The sequence below is a fragment of the Argopecten irradians genome, chromosome 5 (assembly GCF_041381155.1).
Source record: "Argopecten irradians isolate NY chromosome 5, Ai_NY, whole genome shotgun sequence".
Lineage (NCBI taxonomy): Eukaryota > Metazoa > Mollusca > Bivalvia > Pectinida > Pectinidae > Argopecten > Argopecten irradians.
Window position 1 is genome coordinate 30,215,007 of NC_091138.1, and position 17,240 is coordinate 30,232,246.

General features: G+C 35.4%; 1 protein-coding gene across 5 annotated transcripts in view; it reads right to left on the reverse strand.

The window, feature by feature from the left end:
- LOC138323494 (zinc finger MIZ domain-containing protein 1-like) overlaps nt 1-17,240 on the reverse strand; it is a 146,036-nt gene that overhangs the window by 79,000 nt on the left and 49,796 nt on the right. For all 5 annotated transcript variants that reach the window (XM_069268142.1, XM_069268137.1, XM_069268138.1 and 2 more), the window contains exons 3-4: nt 3,489-3,796; nt 2,526-2,639 (exon numbers count right to left, since the gene is read on the reverse strand). In XM_069268142.1, coding sequence (XP_069124243.1) covers nt 2,526-2,639; nt 3,489-3,587 — 213 coding nt within the window. In that variant the 5' untranslated portion in view covers nt 3,588-3,796. The remainder of the gene's footprint in view (nt 1-2,525; nt 2,640-3,488; nt 3,797-17,240) is intronic.

A 17,240-nucleotide genomic window follows, 5' to 3' on the forward strand; every position in this document is an offset into this window, starting at 1 on the left:
AGTTACCAAAAGCAATTTGTTAATTTTCTCCGTCTCGAGATACAGGGGTCAGATTTTGGAGAGACAGCGGAAAAGATATGATATTATGGTTCGGTTTGGTATTACTGAACTGATCTATCTTAATTAAGATGGACATAGAAGCCCTAAAACGCATATAAAACCAGGAATCAGGGCTTTCCCATGTGAGCTTCGTATATCTCCCACCTTATTCCGTGGAAAGGCAGCATGTCAAATCTCAATTAATTCAAACTAAATTTGCCAATGAATTTTTGACTTGAAAGATGATAAATGGGCCCTCAGGAGGTCCTTCTAAATTTCAGAAGCAATTAGAAGATCATTACTATTGAATTGCTTGCATAAAAATTGTCAGCTTAAGAGCTTAACAAGGGATACAACTCCATTCAACATTCGCAAAGTGGATTTAGATTGGTTGAGATATTCTTGTTTAAACAATGGTTATGTTTGAAAGAAATTACAGTGAGAGATATGTTAATCCAGTTAAAAGTCAATAAATTTAAGAGTACTGAACGAGACATGAAGATAATATGACATGCTCAGATCAATATTATTATATTATGAAAGCCATTATGATCAACCCAGAGACGGAAAATTAAAACTGTTGCATTATTGTGTGGTGCTATTACTCAAATTTTATGGTTTGATGTTAAGTATTTTTACCCCTGAATTTTCATTATGAACTGTGCCGGTATTTGAAATAGATGAGTCCAATAGTATCCTCGGGGGTAAATGAGTAAAGAATGAGTTACACACTGAGTCAGCATAGACCAGCTTTGCCCAGCGTTGTAGGTGATATGGAAATGAGGCTGATTCATTACTGTTTTCGATGTAGTTGCACTTCTGTCACCCCCGCCTTCGACAAAAGCCGTCTAGCGATTCAGCCGACAATGGGATGGATCAGGTTGTCCTTCTGCTAACCGCTTCATTAAGTAACATCAAGGTCAGTTAAAAGCTTGAACTGGACCGCCAGCTTCAATGAGCTCCTTGTTGTTCATTATATAAAAAGCTTCTAAGTGAATCTGAATGAGTGTTGAAATACAACCATTTCAATGACAATGGGATTGGAAGGTAGCTGTAATTCAGGGGAAAGCGGGTATCAAAATAACAATGGCGATTGAATAATTCCACACTTGTTTCTTGATATCGGCTTTCTTTTTGAGTACTGAGAATATCAACTGACAAAAGTATTCAGGTTGTTGAGATACTAACAATCCGGAATACCACCTACACGCGTAGATGCTATTTTCGTCGCTCTTAGATTACTGCAAATTGTGACCCACAAATTAGGACGCCTCCTCGCATAAGTTGACTTGTGATTCAATAATCCCTGTTATCTCATTACAACTGCACCGGTAGTCCAACACAAGTGCACTTGTGCTGGTAAACCGCTATTGTGGCAGAGGGCTGTAGAGCTACCTAAAGGCTATAATCTGCTAGTATTTTCCTATAGTTTTGGAAGACATTTATTGACACAATGAACAGCAGGTCTAATCTAGAACAAAGTTGATTTATTTCAGATTCTGTTTATTTGGCATTGATTAGTATCATAATCAATGTGACCTGGAGAAAATAAGATGCCAGCAAAGATTCTACTTTAATGCTCTTGTTTTAACTCATTTACCCCTGTACTTTTAAAATGGACTATTCCAGTCTTTGAAGTAGATGAATCTAAATGTATCTTCAGCGGTGAATGGGTTAAGCCTTTTAGCTTAAATTGTTTTGTATATTTTATAATATCGTTTACCAGGGTCGGTTTGGGAACGTGCTTTGTTTAGGTGTTGGAGAAAAGCCAGAGTACCCACAGAAAAAGCAATCAACAATCTGTCAGTTCTTTGGAATTTCCCTCTTTTTTATGCTTGCCACCACTGAGGGGTCAGAGGCTGGTCACAGTAGAATGTATGTCTGCCAGTGTGAGTCTGTAGGTTGAAAATTGGTGAAAGAATATTTCTGAGACCTGAATAACCTTTCGGACACGGAGCTTAAAGCTAAGAAGCTAATTAGAGGTTTGGGTCGGTTGGACTGGTTTAACATCCTTTTAGTGGCTAAGGTCATTTAAAGTCACGCCATGTTTAGGAAGTGGAGGAAAGCCGGAGTATTCAGGGAAAAACCACTGGTCTACTGTCAGTATCTGGCAGGATTCAAACTCGCGACCAAGAATAAGAGGACTTTTGGAAATGTATCAAGACATGTAAAGCCCTTAGCCACTGGGGCCCCCTAGCAAAAGGTCTTGATTGTCATCAAACACTTTATAAAATGGAGAATGTATTCCTAAATTACTACAGTAATTACAAACTGGGTCATTCAAGGTAAGATGTCAATAGGTCAAGGTTACAAATTCATGACCATTTTATAGTCTCAAAGGCAATAGATTATTGTACTTAGAAATTCATTGGTGAGCATATGCCTGGTATTTAATCATTTTGTTTTGCTGCCAATCCAATAAATTGTAGTGCTGCTGTTGTCACTATTAAAACCAATGATCTGTCGCCCCTTGACAACAAACTTACGGTTAGGCATTGAATGAGAGAATCTTCAAAGGCCTTTTGGAACGCTCGCATGTCGGAGCACCACTCCAGTAGTTCTCTTGCTGCATTTTGGAACCCCGCAGGCGTAGACAAGTGCTGAAACCCAATCAAAATTGACATTAAAATGGAATACTAGCATGACAATTGCAATTGAACTGCTTCTGTCTTAATTCTCTTTCTGGTTAAAGCCAAAATAGAAACATTGATTTCGATGTTGGTTTTTTTATTGTTCTTTTTTTCCCCGCCACTCAATAATTGATTTCAATATTATTTGCAGTTGTGTACTTAATGTTGAGATGTTTTACTGCTCTAATCACGATGGAAAACCAATTTCAGTCAGCAAATATATTTTGTAAATTAATTAATCATCCTTTTGCTAATTTCTAGATGTTGATATGCAAGCTAGGAAACGGTTTGTTTAAATGAAATTAGCAATTAGAACAATATACGCTCAATGATTAAATATTAGATCCCAATTGGCAATATAACATGCTGCTGTTGTGAAATTTAGGAGGATTAATGGAATCCATGTCTGTCCCACTCTGTCACATCAATTTCATATAGAGATTTAAACATTTAGATATATGTTTATATAGACAATTTCTTGTACAATATAACTTGTGGCTAATGTATCTTTCGAACGGTGAAAATCAAACTTATTTAGATGAGTATTTTGAAGAAAGGTAAAAAAATACCATGCAGTAAGCAAAATTGTGAATTTTGAAATCATATGTAGTCTGAAACATTTATCATATCAACCAGCTTCTTTTGAAGAAAAATCATGGTTAAAACATGAATCCCCATTAAAATTTTCCACTCATTTTCACATAGACACCTTTTTCTTATTTTAGACAGGATAGAATTTTTAAAAAGTCAACTTCAAATTTTGAAAATAAAGAAAATCCCTGATTTCAGTCAGACATCGTACATCCAAACCTAACTTACGTTTTTGATACAGTGGAGTCTGTCGACCGTCTGCTGGATGTGGCGCTCCATGTCCGTAATGGCGTTGTTGCTAGGGACATTTGACCAGTGGTCAAGCATTTGGACTGATAGTTTAAAACTTACAGAAGAATGTCTGGGGATCTCATAGCCTTTTTACCACACTGGGCACAACATTGCCACTACATTGTCTTTCACATCTTAACCACAGTACTGGGGTCAAAGGTCACTCATTTAGTTCACTTATACATCCAAGGTCATCCATTGTTCATTGTCATGGTAAATGGTGAAGGTTAGTCGAAGGAGGAAAACTGAAATAAGAAAAGAAACAAGAATGTAAAAAATGCTTTTAATTTAAGAATGAGGATTTAAATATTGTAATTTTGGTCTAGGCAGCATGTTTTGGTTTATACGGATATACAGCTTTGACTTTTATTAAAGTAATTACTTCAAGTATAAATTCTGACGGACCTGCAGTTTTTAATATAAGCTTATAAGGGCTTTGTCAAGGCTCGCCTGAAAACAATACAAAATCACTAGATCCCTCTTTAATTCATAGACGAACTTATCGAAAATTGCTTTTGCCTTCAACAATAGTTGAGGAAGGTGAAAATAAGCATTGGCATTGATGGCAGCGCCAACAATTATATAAAAAAGTTGGATAGACAAAACAAATGATTATGCATAAATTCTTTTTAAAAACCTCATAACATTTCAGCATATGCATTAAATTTTTTTTGGTCTTCTGATTGAGATCCATAATGTGGAAGTTGGGCGATGAAAAAACCTACAACACTTAAGAGGGAGGTTGTGTTCAGAACACTTTTTCGGTTTTCTAAGCAGACGTTCAGTTAAGAGAATAGAAACATGGAAAAGCAATTCCAAAGTAGTAAGTCCCATGATTTTAAGTGATTATTTGGTTAGCGTTTTCTTCCAATTATAAAATGAAGTCCTAGCTTTATGCCAAGTGTTGTTTGAGCTTAATATGCAGATAACATTTGATTTCGGTTTGATTCAATTTGGTGTAAAACAAATTTCCCACCGGGCACAGCCATTCTACAATCAAAGAGATTTGTTTTATTTCACGTTTTGCAGTTATTACAGTATTCGATCAGGCCCTAATTTTAAACAACTCTATAAATTCTAGTTTGTTTTTGTTAATTCCATCAGATATCATGCAGATAGGAATGCATTTATCTTATTTGTAGTTTAATTCTCCGCACGTTAATACAGAAAAATATTTTCCAAGTGTGATAGTTGCATGATTGATATGGCGACTTTGTCTTTAAAAAATATCATTTCTTGAAAATTGTTGTTTGTGCCATATGATGGACAAAGAATTTACAAAGACTTTGTTTTTGACTAAATCCAGCATAGATTGACTCATGTATTAACTTAATTAACTTACTGTAATCGTACTAGTTTTGGTGGTTATTTGAGCTATTTTATAGCTTTCCCACATACAAATTTATTCCAATCACACTATTATTATATCTAGTAGAAGTGTTTGATATTCACTTATATTCATCATTGTGTTGATTGGCTGTTTGAATTCGCTGATGTACTGAAATTTGGGCCCTCCAAAATAAATTTATGCTTGTACTGTAATCTAATATTTGTCATTGTAATCAAGTACATTTGTGACCTTGTTACCTGTCTATAAAGATCACCCAATGGACTAAGGAAAAATGGTCTGTATAGCCAAGTTGTCTTTATACACAGGTCAAATTGTGTTAAAATCAACTATTTGAACCTTGAGAAAGTTGTCTTATTAAGCAGGTTGCATTAACAGGTTGCATTACATTGAAATCGATCATTTGAAACCCTGGCTAAGTGGTCTTTATTAAGCAGGTGGTCTTTATACAGAAGTGGTCTTTATTAAGCAGGTGGTCTTTAAACAGAGGTGATGGTTAAGACAGGGTTTAACGTAGATTTGAGGCAATGGTAATTGTTGGGAAGTGATATAAATCATCAACAACAAAATCAACAGGAGAAGAAAATAGCCCAGCTTGTTGGCTCAATGGAGCATTATTGGCAATGATAATGGGTTCCAGGGAAACCTACCGAGAAAGGTTACACCAAGTCCAATAAAAAGAGCTCAGACAATCTGACCTTGACATTGTATCTGATTTGGATATAAATATACATTTGCCCTCCCCTGAGTCTTGCACCTCTGTGGATCTGTATAGTGCTGAAGAAATGTTATATGTTATAAATCCGGGATGGTCTTAAAACGTTTTGATTTTTACAGACAAGTAAAAGTAGGTAGCAATGTATTTAGATGTTCCTGGGGGTCTACATGTTGAAAACATTGCACTTTAACACAAACTTTTATTCAAATTAAGATTGTAACAGATAACATTTTCTCTTGCAAACTTTCTTTTCCTGAAATATGGTTTTAATCAGATGGTTTATGTGGTGGGGTAAACACAGGCTTGTGTTGCCAGAGTGGAGCTCTGCGGGGCCATGTTGAGCGAGGTTTGATAGAAAGTTACAGCTGTGAAAATGTGCCCTCAGTCTGGATAATGTGTTATTACTTGAGGGACTTGTTGATGGCTATACATCATTAACATAGATGTCTACCGCAAATGCTTCAAATGATTCCCTACACTTTCTCTGCTTTTTATACCCGAACAAAAAATGTCGGGCATAATTGAATCAGTCGAAGTAATTTCACACATTTAGATAAGGATAGAAGAAGTAAATAAACTGTTTTGATTTTTTATTAAACAGATTTGATTCCATTACAGCCCATGAGTCTGAGAACATTGAATTAGATATGACTGTACACATGTATTTGCTTGTCTGAATTTAGGTTTTGGCAATGCTGAGGGCTTTTGTGATATATATAACAAGCCTGTAACAGGGTTCCAATTTTTGCTGTTGTCTGGTTAGAAGCTATTTTCAGCTGTATAATAAAAAGGGAAATCTTGAAATCATTTGCTAAAATAGAATGAATGTGTTTAGTATAGTGAATGATTTACATGCATTTAATATGATAAAGAATATTGTTTACGTCATTATAACCCAATATCATTTGAACTGACATTGATAGTTGAATGATTTCCTTAACAATGAGTTATTGTTTTACTGTATCTAGATAACAAGTCCTTAATATTGTAAGTCTTAAGTTGAAGAAAGTACAAGTAAAATAAAAAAAAATAAAAAAGATACCAAAAAATTGTTGTCAATTTTTGTATTGGATAAAAGATTAATACACGTAGCTGGTAACAATGGTTTGGTGTGGTACGTTTCTTTTGGTTTTACACCCATATATTAACTCATTCATCCCTGAAAATTCATAATGACCTTTTCCAGTCATTGAATTAAAAGAGTTCAAATGGGTCTTCAGGGCTGAATGAGTTAAAGATCTGGGTAATATAAGGAAGTGTCAGATTTTTGAGGTGGAATAAAATCAGATTAAATCATATTCTCCTGAGAAAAATTACTGACCATCAGTCAGTATATGGCAAATATCCGTCGTGGGTTTTGAACTCAGAACTCAGAGGTACCATCAATTTTTATTTGGTTAGTTGTTATATCTCTGAGCACCTTCACTATTAGCCAACAGTAATCCAACAAGAGATTAGGTGTTGTTATCTGTAATATCTAAGAGACTTTGTCAGTATTTATGTAGCAATGTTGATGAATCATTTCGACCATAACAGGCCAGACAGAACACTAGCCATCAACATGGTTAATGACACTCACTATGATTCAGATGAATGACCCATTAGTCCCAGCAGCCGAAACACATATAGGATGGTCACCGCCTTGGTGGGATATCCATCGGAGGAATTCATCGATTAACTGGACAAATGGGAAGTAAAAAATATTGTAGGCAATATCGGCAAAAGTGATATCAACACTATTGAGGTATATATATATATAGGGAGTGGATGGAGTTTGTTTGCCTTCCAGTTGTCCAGGGGCTGACAAGGAGCGTTGCAGGAGACATTTATGACGACATAATTATAGTAATTTGTCTGCAATATGACTTTCATCAATTTTTGGGGGTATAAGAAATGTGATTTTGTAAGACCATTTGACAGCTTCATCAAGTTAGCAGGTCAGGAAACGATGATGCCCTGTGGCACTTAAGTGGGGTGAAATTCCGAGACATTCATTGGCTGGGTGTTTAGGGCTATCTCAAGGGACACAGAGAGGAATCACAGTTTGATAAAACATGTGGGTCTGATGTTTAGGGACAGCCACCAAGGTCAGATTGACTTTCATGTTGCTTACAATCAACATATCACAAAAATCAAGTATGTCAGCCACTCAGCAATGTCCATCAACTTTCAAAGTTTTAATCTGACATCAGAAAAGTTGCAGTTTTTCAACAATATTCCACTGTTACTGTTTATAGAAATTATGTTTATGAACACATCAGCAACTTAGTTTCAAGATAAATTTTGTTGATAAAATTTCTTTTAATGTTAGTTTTACATCTCACTATGTGAGTTAAAATGAAGGTCACTGAAGTTATTTCAAATGAAGGTCAGGTCATTGATGTGTTCTCAACGTTTGTATCTTTTATTCTGATTCTTTATTAAGAGCTTATTGGCTTCGCTTCTTCATTGATTTTGATCAATATTTTCAAATTAGAATGTTAGTTATTAGAGCATAGTTAAAATCTTAATGGAATTATCTTAGATTTAAAGATCAAGGTCATACATTTTCTCTGTGTGATCTCTGTTTAATTAGGTAAATGTTTTTAGAATCAAATTGGCTTGTACATTTATTAGGCCAAGGCTATATCAATGTCAACATCCACTTATAATTATTGATTAGTTGACAATGGTAGCTTAAGTGCATATGAAAGTACAGATCTGGCCAGCACATGCACCCAGGAATTCTTGTAATCTCATTAGTGGCTTCATCGCCTGTCTGACACCTGACTGTACTGATACAAGGCATTTGACCCTGAGCATATATCTATGTTCTAGCAAATTGAGGACACTTTGGAGACCCGTAATCTGCCAATGTAATCTGCAATTCCGACTGTATTCCATGCACGATAGACCTCTTTTTACAGAATTCATGTCCTGTCCGACCTGTCTATAAAGACCACTCAAGGGACAGGGAAAATGGACTTGGGACTTTTCTAGGATCCTAAATGACCAATTTCCACACAATTTACAATGTGTATAACGACCATTTGGCTATTAAGACCTCCCAAGGAATAGAGGGAAAATGGACTTGGGACTTTTCTAAGATCCCAAATGAACAATTTCCACACAATTTACAATGTGTATAAGGACCATTTGGCTATAAAGACCTCCCAAGGAACAGAGGGAAAATGAACTTGGGACTTTTCTAAGATCCCAAATGAACAATTTCCACACAGTTTACAATGTGTATAACGACCATTTGGCTATAAAGACCACCTATGGGACAAAGGGAAAATGATCTTCATAGGCAGGTATTTATATACCTGTAGGTTCAATTGTGTGGAAATTGGTCATTTGGGACCCAAGAAAAATGGTTTTAAGCAGAGGTTGTATACAGAGGTGGTGGCTATGACAGGTTCTACTGTATACAAGATAGAAAAGATGATTTAGACTTAATACAGTTGTTTTAAATTTTCTAGGATTTGTCACGGATGTCAATTGTATAAGTACAAAATGTATGAATAGTTAATGGAAGATATTGTAATCAAGCTTTAAGTAGATCTAATAAATACCAAAACTTGTTGTGAATGATTGAACAAAAGATTGATAATTCAAGACATGAATGACTAGAAAAAAAAACATATTTCAATGATTTTGATGAAATGATACATTATAATTTAGATATGCATGTAAATTCTAATTCATAATTCTGACTTTGGAAGTTAATTCATTGTACAAAAAAACATGGTGATGGTATAAGGTTATAACAAACATCTCAGGACTAAGGAAATTGCTTACATTTTTATATCTTTAGTATTACAGTATGAAAAGTGTGTTCGTTATAAATGTGATGCACTGTGTATCAAAACAATAACAAGCAGTTTTATTGTAAACATTAACCAATAAAACAGAGGACATTATCCTGGGGTAATTAATTTTGTTTTATTTAATTAGAAACCAGAGAATTCAAGATGTTTGGTTTTAGCCTTTTATGACCTTGGGAAAATAATTGAAATTTTGAAGCTGAAAATCAGCCTAAAGTGTTTCCAATTTTTGACGTTTTCTTTAGCTTTGATTGATTTTAATAATTTCACTTTATGAGGTGTGCAAAATTGAATTTTAAAAATCTGTGAAATCATTACCGTATATGCCAGTAAGGTGTCAAAATATATGTTAATAGTGATAGATGTATGGGTATATATATAAATACTAAACCCATTTATCTTCTGTTGATGATATGGTGTGCTTAATAGTACTGACTGGTGTTGTTTGATAGCTGACCCACTTGATCGTTATCAATGTTCATTATTGTGATCAACTTCGTACATCAAATTACATACCATATAGTGTTGAACAGGCTTACAAATCAGAAGTACAGTTTGATACAGAAAAATCGTGGGTTTGTTAAATCTATTTGTGGCTGATTGACGACATTTGTAACAATACCCCGTACCTGTACGCTGTTTATGACGTAAACTATATACCTGTCCCGGCTAATTTACCTGCTATTGAATTAATGTCATGAATTAGCCACTTATGATATTACTAATTAAAAAGCCCTCGTCACCTATTTGACACCCTATTTGACACGGCTTCAGTGACGGTTTTTACTGTATCTAGGACGGCTGTGATATACACACACTGTGATAATGCTTAGCACAAATCCAGACCTCATTTCCATACTAAAATGACAACTACTGCAGTTTTGTCTGTCACTTAACTACCACCGCCAATAAATCACCCTACATGGCTCTGGCTAATTGATATATAAAGGTTGTCTTTATGAAGCCTTCTCTGTCAACATTAGAAGCCAACAAGGGAACAATTTTGAACCTCATGTGTTAGGGTGACCTAATGTTTGGCACTGGGACATCAACATGTATTAGTGGGATATGTGGGGGGGGAGGGGGTCTGAAGGGAATATCAGGGGTGGGGATGTTGATGTGAGAGAGGTTGAGGAGGAGGGAGAGGGTGGGGAGGTGGTCTGTAGGGAATATCAGGGGTGGGGATGTTGATGTGAGAAAGGATGGGGAGGAGGAAGAGGGGTTGGGGATGTTTATATGAGACAGGATGGGGAGAGGAGGGAGATGAGGTGGAGATGGAGAGGGGTAGGGATATTAATATGAGACAGGATCGGGAGGAGGAAGAGGGGTGGGGATGAGAGGGATGTGGGAGAGGGATGTTGATATGGGAGGGTGGAAAGCAGGGTTGGGAGGAGGTGGGGTGGGGATGCAGAGACTTATGGGCCAAGGTCATCTGTGCTTTGTAACAATGTATAATCTAACCTCTCTTAGTGTGTTATTTTAAAAGAGTTTAACATGTAATTAACAAGATTAATTTATTAAATTAATCCTGTCATACACTAACACGTATTGTCAGAATTTCTTGATCATTGTATTTTTGGTATATATAGTTCAGTTTGTGGAGGACATCAGACAGATATTTAGTATATACTTCACAGCAGACTGAATAGGATCAATCCATGACTGATATTAAATATTTACAAACTTCATAATAATACAGCTGTTTAAACACTTGAGATTGCAGTCGTTAATTACTGATACATAGCCCAGAATTTAGTTTGGTTATGGTTAATTTAAGGACATGCACCATGGATTAATGGTGGCGGAAAGCCAGAGTTCACAGAGAGAAACCATCAACCTGCAGATAATTAGTTGGCAACTTCTCCATTTTGATCTCAAAACTGGCAAATTTGAGGTCAAAATAGTGGTAGATTTTAAGACCTGTTTAACCACTTAACCCCAAAATCGAGCTCTATTGTAAATACATGTACATGGTTTTCATAATGGGTAATTACCAAATGATAATCAAAATTAAGTGAAGTGAAGAAGCTATTTTAGTCTGAAGATTGTTCTATATTTTGATCAAACTTTATAACATTGGTGATGCCTTTTTATTCTAATTTGCTTTTGCAGCTGATCTTAATCAAATTAGTGATGTCAGTCTCATCTCTAATTACTCAATGATAATTATTTATAACCCATTCACCCCTGACATTTCATAATGTACTTGTCTAATCTTTGATTTAGAATAGTCTGTATGTGTCTTCAGGGAATAATATAATTTTTTATGTGATATAGTGACTGGTCATCCCAACTGAACTGGACACTGTGGTCCAGTATGTCTCTATCCCATCCATGGCGGTTTTATATGCACTTCATTGATTGATAAAGGTCAAAAGTTGAGATTTAAAGCTTGGGCTATTCTTAGATGACCTTCACTGGGACTGTGAACTATACTGATGAAAAGGGACATACACAATACAAAGATGGGGGTGTATTGTTTGGGTGTGGGAACACAGGGGTACTCTAGATAATCTATATAATCACCAATGGTTTATCGTTAATTAGTCTTAATTATTCAATATAACTGATAATCTTTGAAAAAAATATCTTAAGTGTTGGTCTTGACAGATAAGCAAAAGTTTTAGAAAAAAATCTTTAGATATTCATGTATGGCAAAAATGTTTTTTTTTTTCTTAATTCACATGAAAAGCATAATTTGTTTAGACATTTGAACAAGTTTAGGCCCTGTGGTTTCTAGAAACAATCTAAGTATTTTTTCGCAAAAAGTTCCATAACTAAAAAGAAAAATTAAAAATTCTGCAGTATTGTTATGAGACATCGTGCAGAGCCAAGTCACATTAAAGCAAATGTTTTCAGGATAACAACTGGATTAACTGGGAAAGAATTATAGTGAATACTTTGAAAAGATAATTTTTTCCCTGTATTATGTGTACTTGACATACAGTAGAGACGGATTTGGAAATTGTGATGTTCAAGCAAAAGCTACTACTACACGTGTACAGCCACAAAGACACAATATGTCACACCACATTAGTGGTGAAAATTGATTTTTATGAAATCTGTTACATTATTTAACAAACATCGTGGATAAGCACTTGGATATACACCGTTATCCATTGATATCAGAATCAATATAAGATGCTTGATAAAGCATTTCGTATAGCAACCATAGAAAAAAAAGATCTACTTGAGACCTGTTGTAAAAGGCTTGGATCAGTAATTCCGTCAGCGACTGTTACACATGTCATGTTTGTGGTTGAATTACTAAGATATTACTTAGGAAGAATAATCTGTTTGTAGCGGAGAGCATTGTACAGAAAGTTGTTCACTGGTTATGGGATTATTGAGTAAACAGGTTTGTAAATGGCCTGTATTGGTGTACTGACGGTACTTGATCATGTCATGTTGGCATAGTGATCGCTCTATCTATAAACAGATCAGGCAATGTACTCATCTTACTAAAATTTATATTAGTCTGTATGTCATACAAAAAAGACTACGATACACTTATATATCTATTGGTTTGTTTGGTTTAACATCCCATAAACAGCCAAGCTCATTCAAGGATGCGTCATGGCAGTTTAGTTAGGAGGAAGAGGAAAGTCTGAGTACCCAGAGAAAAATGACTGACCTACAATCAATATCAACAGCTCCATGTGGGATTCAAACTCGAAACCAAGTGGTACAGGGAAGGATTATAGTAATATATGGAGACTCTTTACCTCCTGGCCATCGATAACCCCCCCCCCCCCCCCCCCCCCCCCCCCCCCCACTGATCTCCAAGATACACTGATTTCTATGACAATACAATATTATCGAAGATACACTCATAATTAGAATGATACACTGATATTGATATATAAGCATCCTCGATTACACTGATATTGATATAAAAGCATCCTCGATTCTCTAGGGATTACTTTCACTGTTAAGATACCACCCCTGGACTATATCATAGAAAAATTCAAGGCATTTCAAGAGAAAATAAACTTACCAATCACTGGCCTACAAAGTCTTACTTTGAAGATTATATAGGGAGCAACGCCCAACTTCAAATCCATAAGTCACATAAATCACAAATCACTGTGTACTGTTCTTCAATTTTTTTGATCATGCATCAAAGGACCAAACTATCTGTCTCATCTGTTGTCAAACCCAGAGCCTTCATATTTTCTATGACATAATTCCAGGGGGTGGGTATTGCAACAGTGATAGTAACCCCTGGAATATCAAGGATGTTATCACTAAGATATATAAATTGTTAGTGATATATAAGGCGTTAGGTATTACAACAGTGAAAGTAACTCCTGGAATATTACAACAGTGAAAGTAACTCCTGGAATATCTTAAGTTATTTAAATTGTCTGTGATATATAAGAGATACATATATACCTTAGATTCCTGTGTTAACTATCCTAGTTAAGTGGCTAACACTTGTGGAAACCTAAGACAGTTTACTGTAATTAACACGTGCCTATTTAGAGAGTTCACACTTATATAATTGAGATGACAGGTATATTTAGGAGAAGAATGGTGTTTGGATCATTGTTATGTAGTGATGTGGTTGTCCTATCTATTCTCAGAGTGATGTCATTGTCTGTAATTGTCTGCCGACACTTATATGGTAATGAAAGTCGCGTGAAGGTCATAGATTGATGCGTGGCTTCGGTTTGTCTGGACATCTTTTATCTGACAAAATCTTAATTCACAAGATACATTCATATTTCTAGCAGAGTGTATCATATAAAGAATAAAATGCAAGTCATTTACATGTAAATTTAGAATAAGAAATAAATGTAGTTACAAATGAAAAGGAATTTTAATTCTGGTAATTTGATGATAAGAAAAAGTTACATAAGAAAAGGAATTTGAACTCCAGTGATTTGAAGATTTTCTTTAATTTCAGTTAAATCCTTAGCAATAAACCTGACTTCTCAATGAAAAATTTTAATTCACAAAAATGATTGGGTATTATGGAAGATTTTTATAAGACCCGTTTTTGAGGTAGAGAGATTTGGTTGTAATAACTTTATTTTGTAAGTATACCTGTGACTTTCACACTTGAATTCATGGTTAGTGTCTAAGATGTACATCTGTGGGATCAGATTAAAGTGTAATAAATATTGATATCCTGACTGGAATCACACATCACAGATTAGTAACATGCTAAGTTCTGTGAGGGGGTGGGGATGGGGGTGGGGGTGGGCTCTCGGTAGGTTCCTAATGAAAAGTAACTATAGCTATTCAAAATACTTTTCATCAACTTTATACAATACACAAGAGCCATTAATTGAGATCTTATAAATATGTTCTCTTTTTTTTTCCGTCGGTTACAGAACTTTAGTCTGCTATCGTAAAGCAAGGTTTATCTTTCCTAGAGGCATCCATTGACGCAACAGCGATGTAATGCCTGCGCATCACACAGCCGTAAATTGAATATTACTGATTTACGTAAAACAAACACGTGAAGCTCTCAAGTGTAACACTTTATAATGTGTGTGCCCTGATGCTTTAGATAAGGTACATATGATACATTCTGAATCCTCTGTGTTATCAATTCACATAAAATATGCAGGCCCTAACCTTCTTAAGTACCATATAGGATTTTTCTGTAAGTTTCCACATAGGCACTTTACTGAGATTTATATCTCCGAGGTACATCTATAATGCATGCAATGACATGATACTTCTGGTAGTCATTATCTGGGCAAGTACAATATTGCATAGCCCTCATAAATTGTTAATTTATTGATGAGGTCTTCATTGTATTGGTTATCAATATATATATATATATATGGATTGTGGCTTAGAAGCCGCGCTACCTGTGATGAAATTAGTTTTTCAGCGGTAAACAAGTCTTGTTGTTGCTGCTGCGGCTGTTGCAGAACTTTTTATTTAACGGTTGTTGTGACGGAGAAATTAAATAAATAAGGAATGTGGTGCCAATGTTAAGTACATCTCAAATTACTGTTCACCATGCAATGTCTGCAGGGTAATGGATGATGTCTAGGACTAGACATCTGATGGCTCCTTTGGGAGCCGAGGCATTGCTACTGACCCGGATAATCATAACCCAAGGGTACTACTCAGGGACTTCCCCTTTACCCTGAGACAGGAAAGATAACTCTTGCAGAATGAAATTGTTTCCATCTGAGGGAGTTAAGGGGTGGCCAGTATAGAAAGGTCTACCAAAAAATATAAGTATGTTATATGTTATGGCAGATTTCTAATTGTTATTGCTGTACTAAATGGAATGGATGGTCAGTATATAGGGGTGGTCAGTATATAGGGGTGAAAAATGTCCCAACGTTCCTTGGACTGAATGCATGGTCCGTAAGGAAGGGCAGTATATATGGTTGGTCGGTATATAGAAGTGGTTGGAATATAGAGGTGGGCAGTATATATGGGTAGTCAGTTTTAGAAGTGGTTGGTATATAGAGGTGGGCAGTATACATGGGTGGTAGGTATATAAAAGTGGTCAGCATATAGAGATGGGCAGTATAGATAGGTTTTCAATATAAATGTCTTACTCTTATTACCAGAATGTATTTAATAGATATAGATGGTGTATATATAGGGGTGGACATTATAAAGGGGTGGACTGTTTATAGGGGTGGTCAATATAGAGAGGTTTAGGTTGTATAATTAGTGATCTTTTCATACTTATTATCCTTTGTGTTCCTCATCAATTAGCATTATTTACAGTACACTTCACTGAATCTCTGTAAGCTACAATAGCCACAGGTACTAATACACAGCTGGCCTTCCAATAAACTTACATGGGGTCACTGGGTTATATTCACTGGTAAATACCTGTTCATAGGAGAGGCAAGGATAAACATTTAGTAAATGTATTGATTTTTGTGTACATGACTTGATAACTAGTATACCACTCTGATCAGCTGATAGCATCACCAGAGGCCCTGGTAGGGGCATCATATCAGGGCCACTGCTTTATTGGATTTCAGAGTAAACAGTAGACAATCTATAGATAGCTTGACTGGCTGCTGAAGCTGATCTCCTGAGCTGGACAATCCAAGCTGCTGTGTCAATTTAATTGTCACCATAAAAGATATATCTGCTACATCAGTCTGAAGATAGTGCAGGAAAAATAAGATTGGTCCTGATTTTATTGTTGTCTTTAGATGTTTTTAGGGGTATTATACGCTTAATATTTTCGCTATTGGGTATATATTTCATGCATTTTGACGTTGATTCAAATGATTTTTATAGCTTTGTTTTTCAACAAATTTTATTGAAAGTTCATACACATGAGTTTGTATTTAGTCTTTTTTTTCATCTGACAATGTTAAAGGATTTTTCTTGTGATTGTTTTTCCTGAAGTTCACATAGATATTTAAACACTTTAACAAAAATGTGATGTTGGTTAGCAAATGTTAATCTGTCTGGAAAAATATTTTTTAAAGAATCCATTGAAATAGTTTACAGACAAATTTCAAAATATTATCAAAAGAATGAGCATATATTTCTTGACGTGTCTGTAAATTTTTATATCAAACCTGAAACGAAACTAGTAAAGATATGGAATTAGCCAATACTTTTGGCCGACTCCTTATCTTCTAAATCTGCTGGATCATCAGTTGTGATCTTATATAATAAGCCTCTGAATTGTTAAAATGCCTTGCACACAAATCTTTACATAACTGACGAGTCATTCAGCAGACAAGGAAGAAATCAACTCTCCAGCAGTTTTTGCATTGTCATAGCGAAAATTTGTAACTTGAGCACTAGAAATATTGTTATTGAAGTCATAAATCTCTACACTGGAGTAGAAATCAACACCGAAATCAATT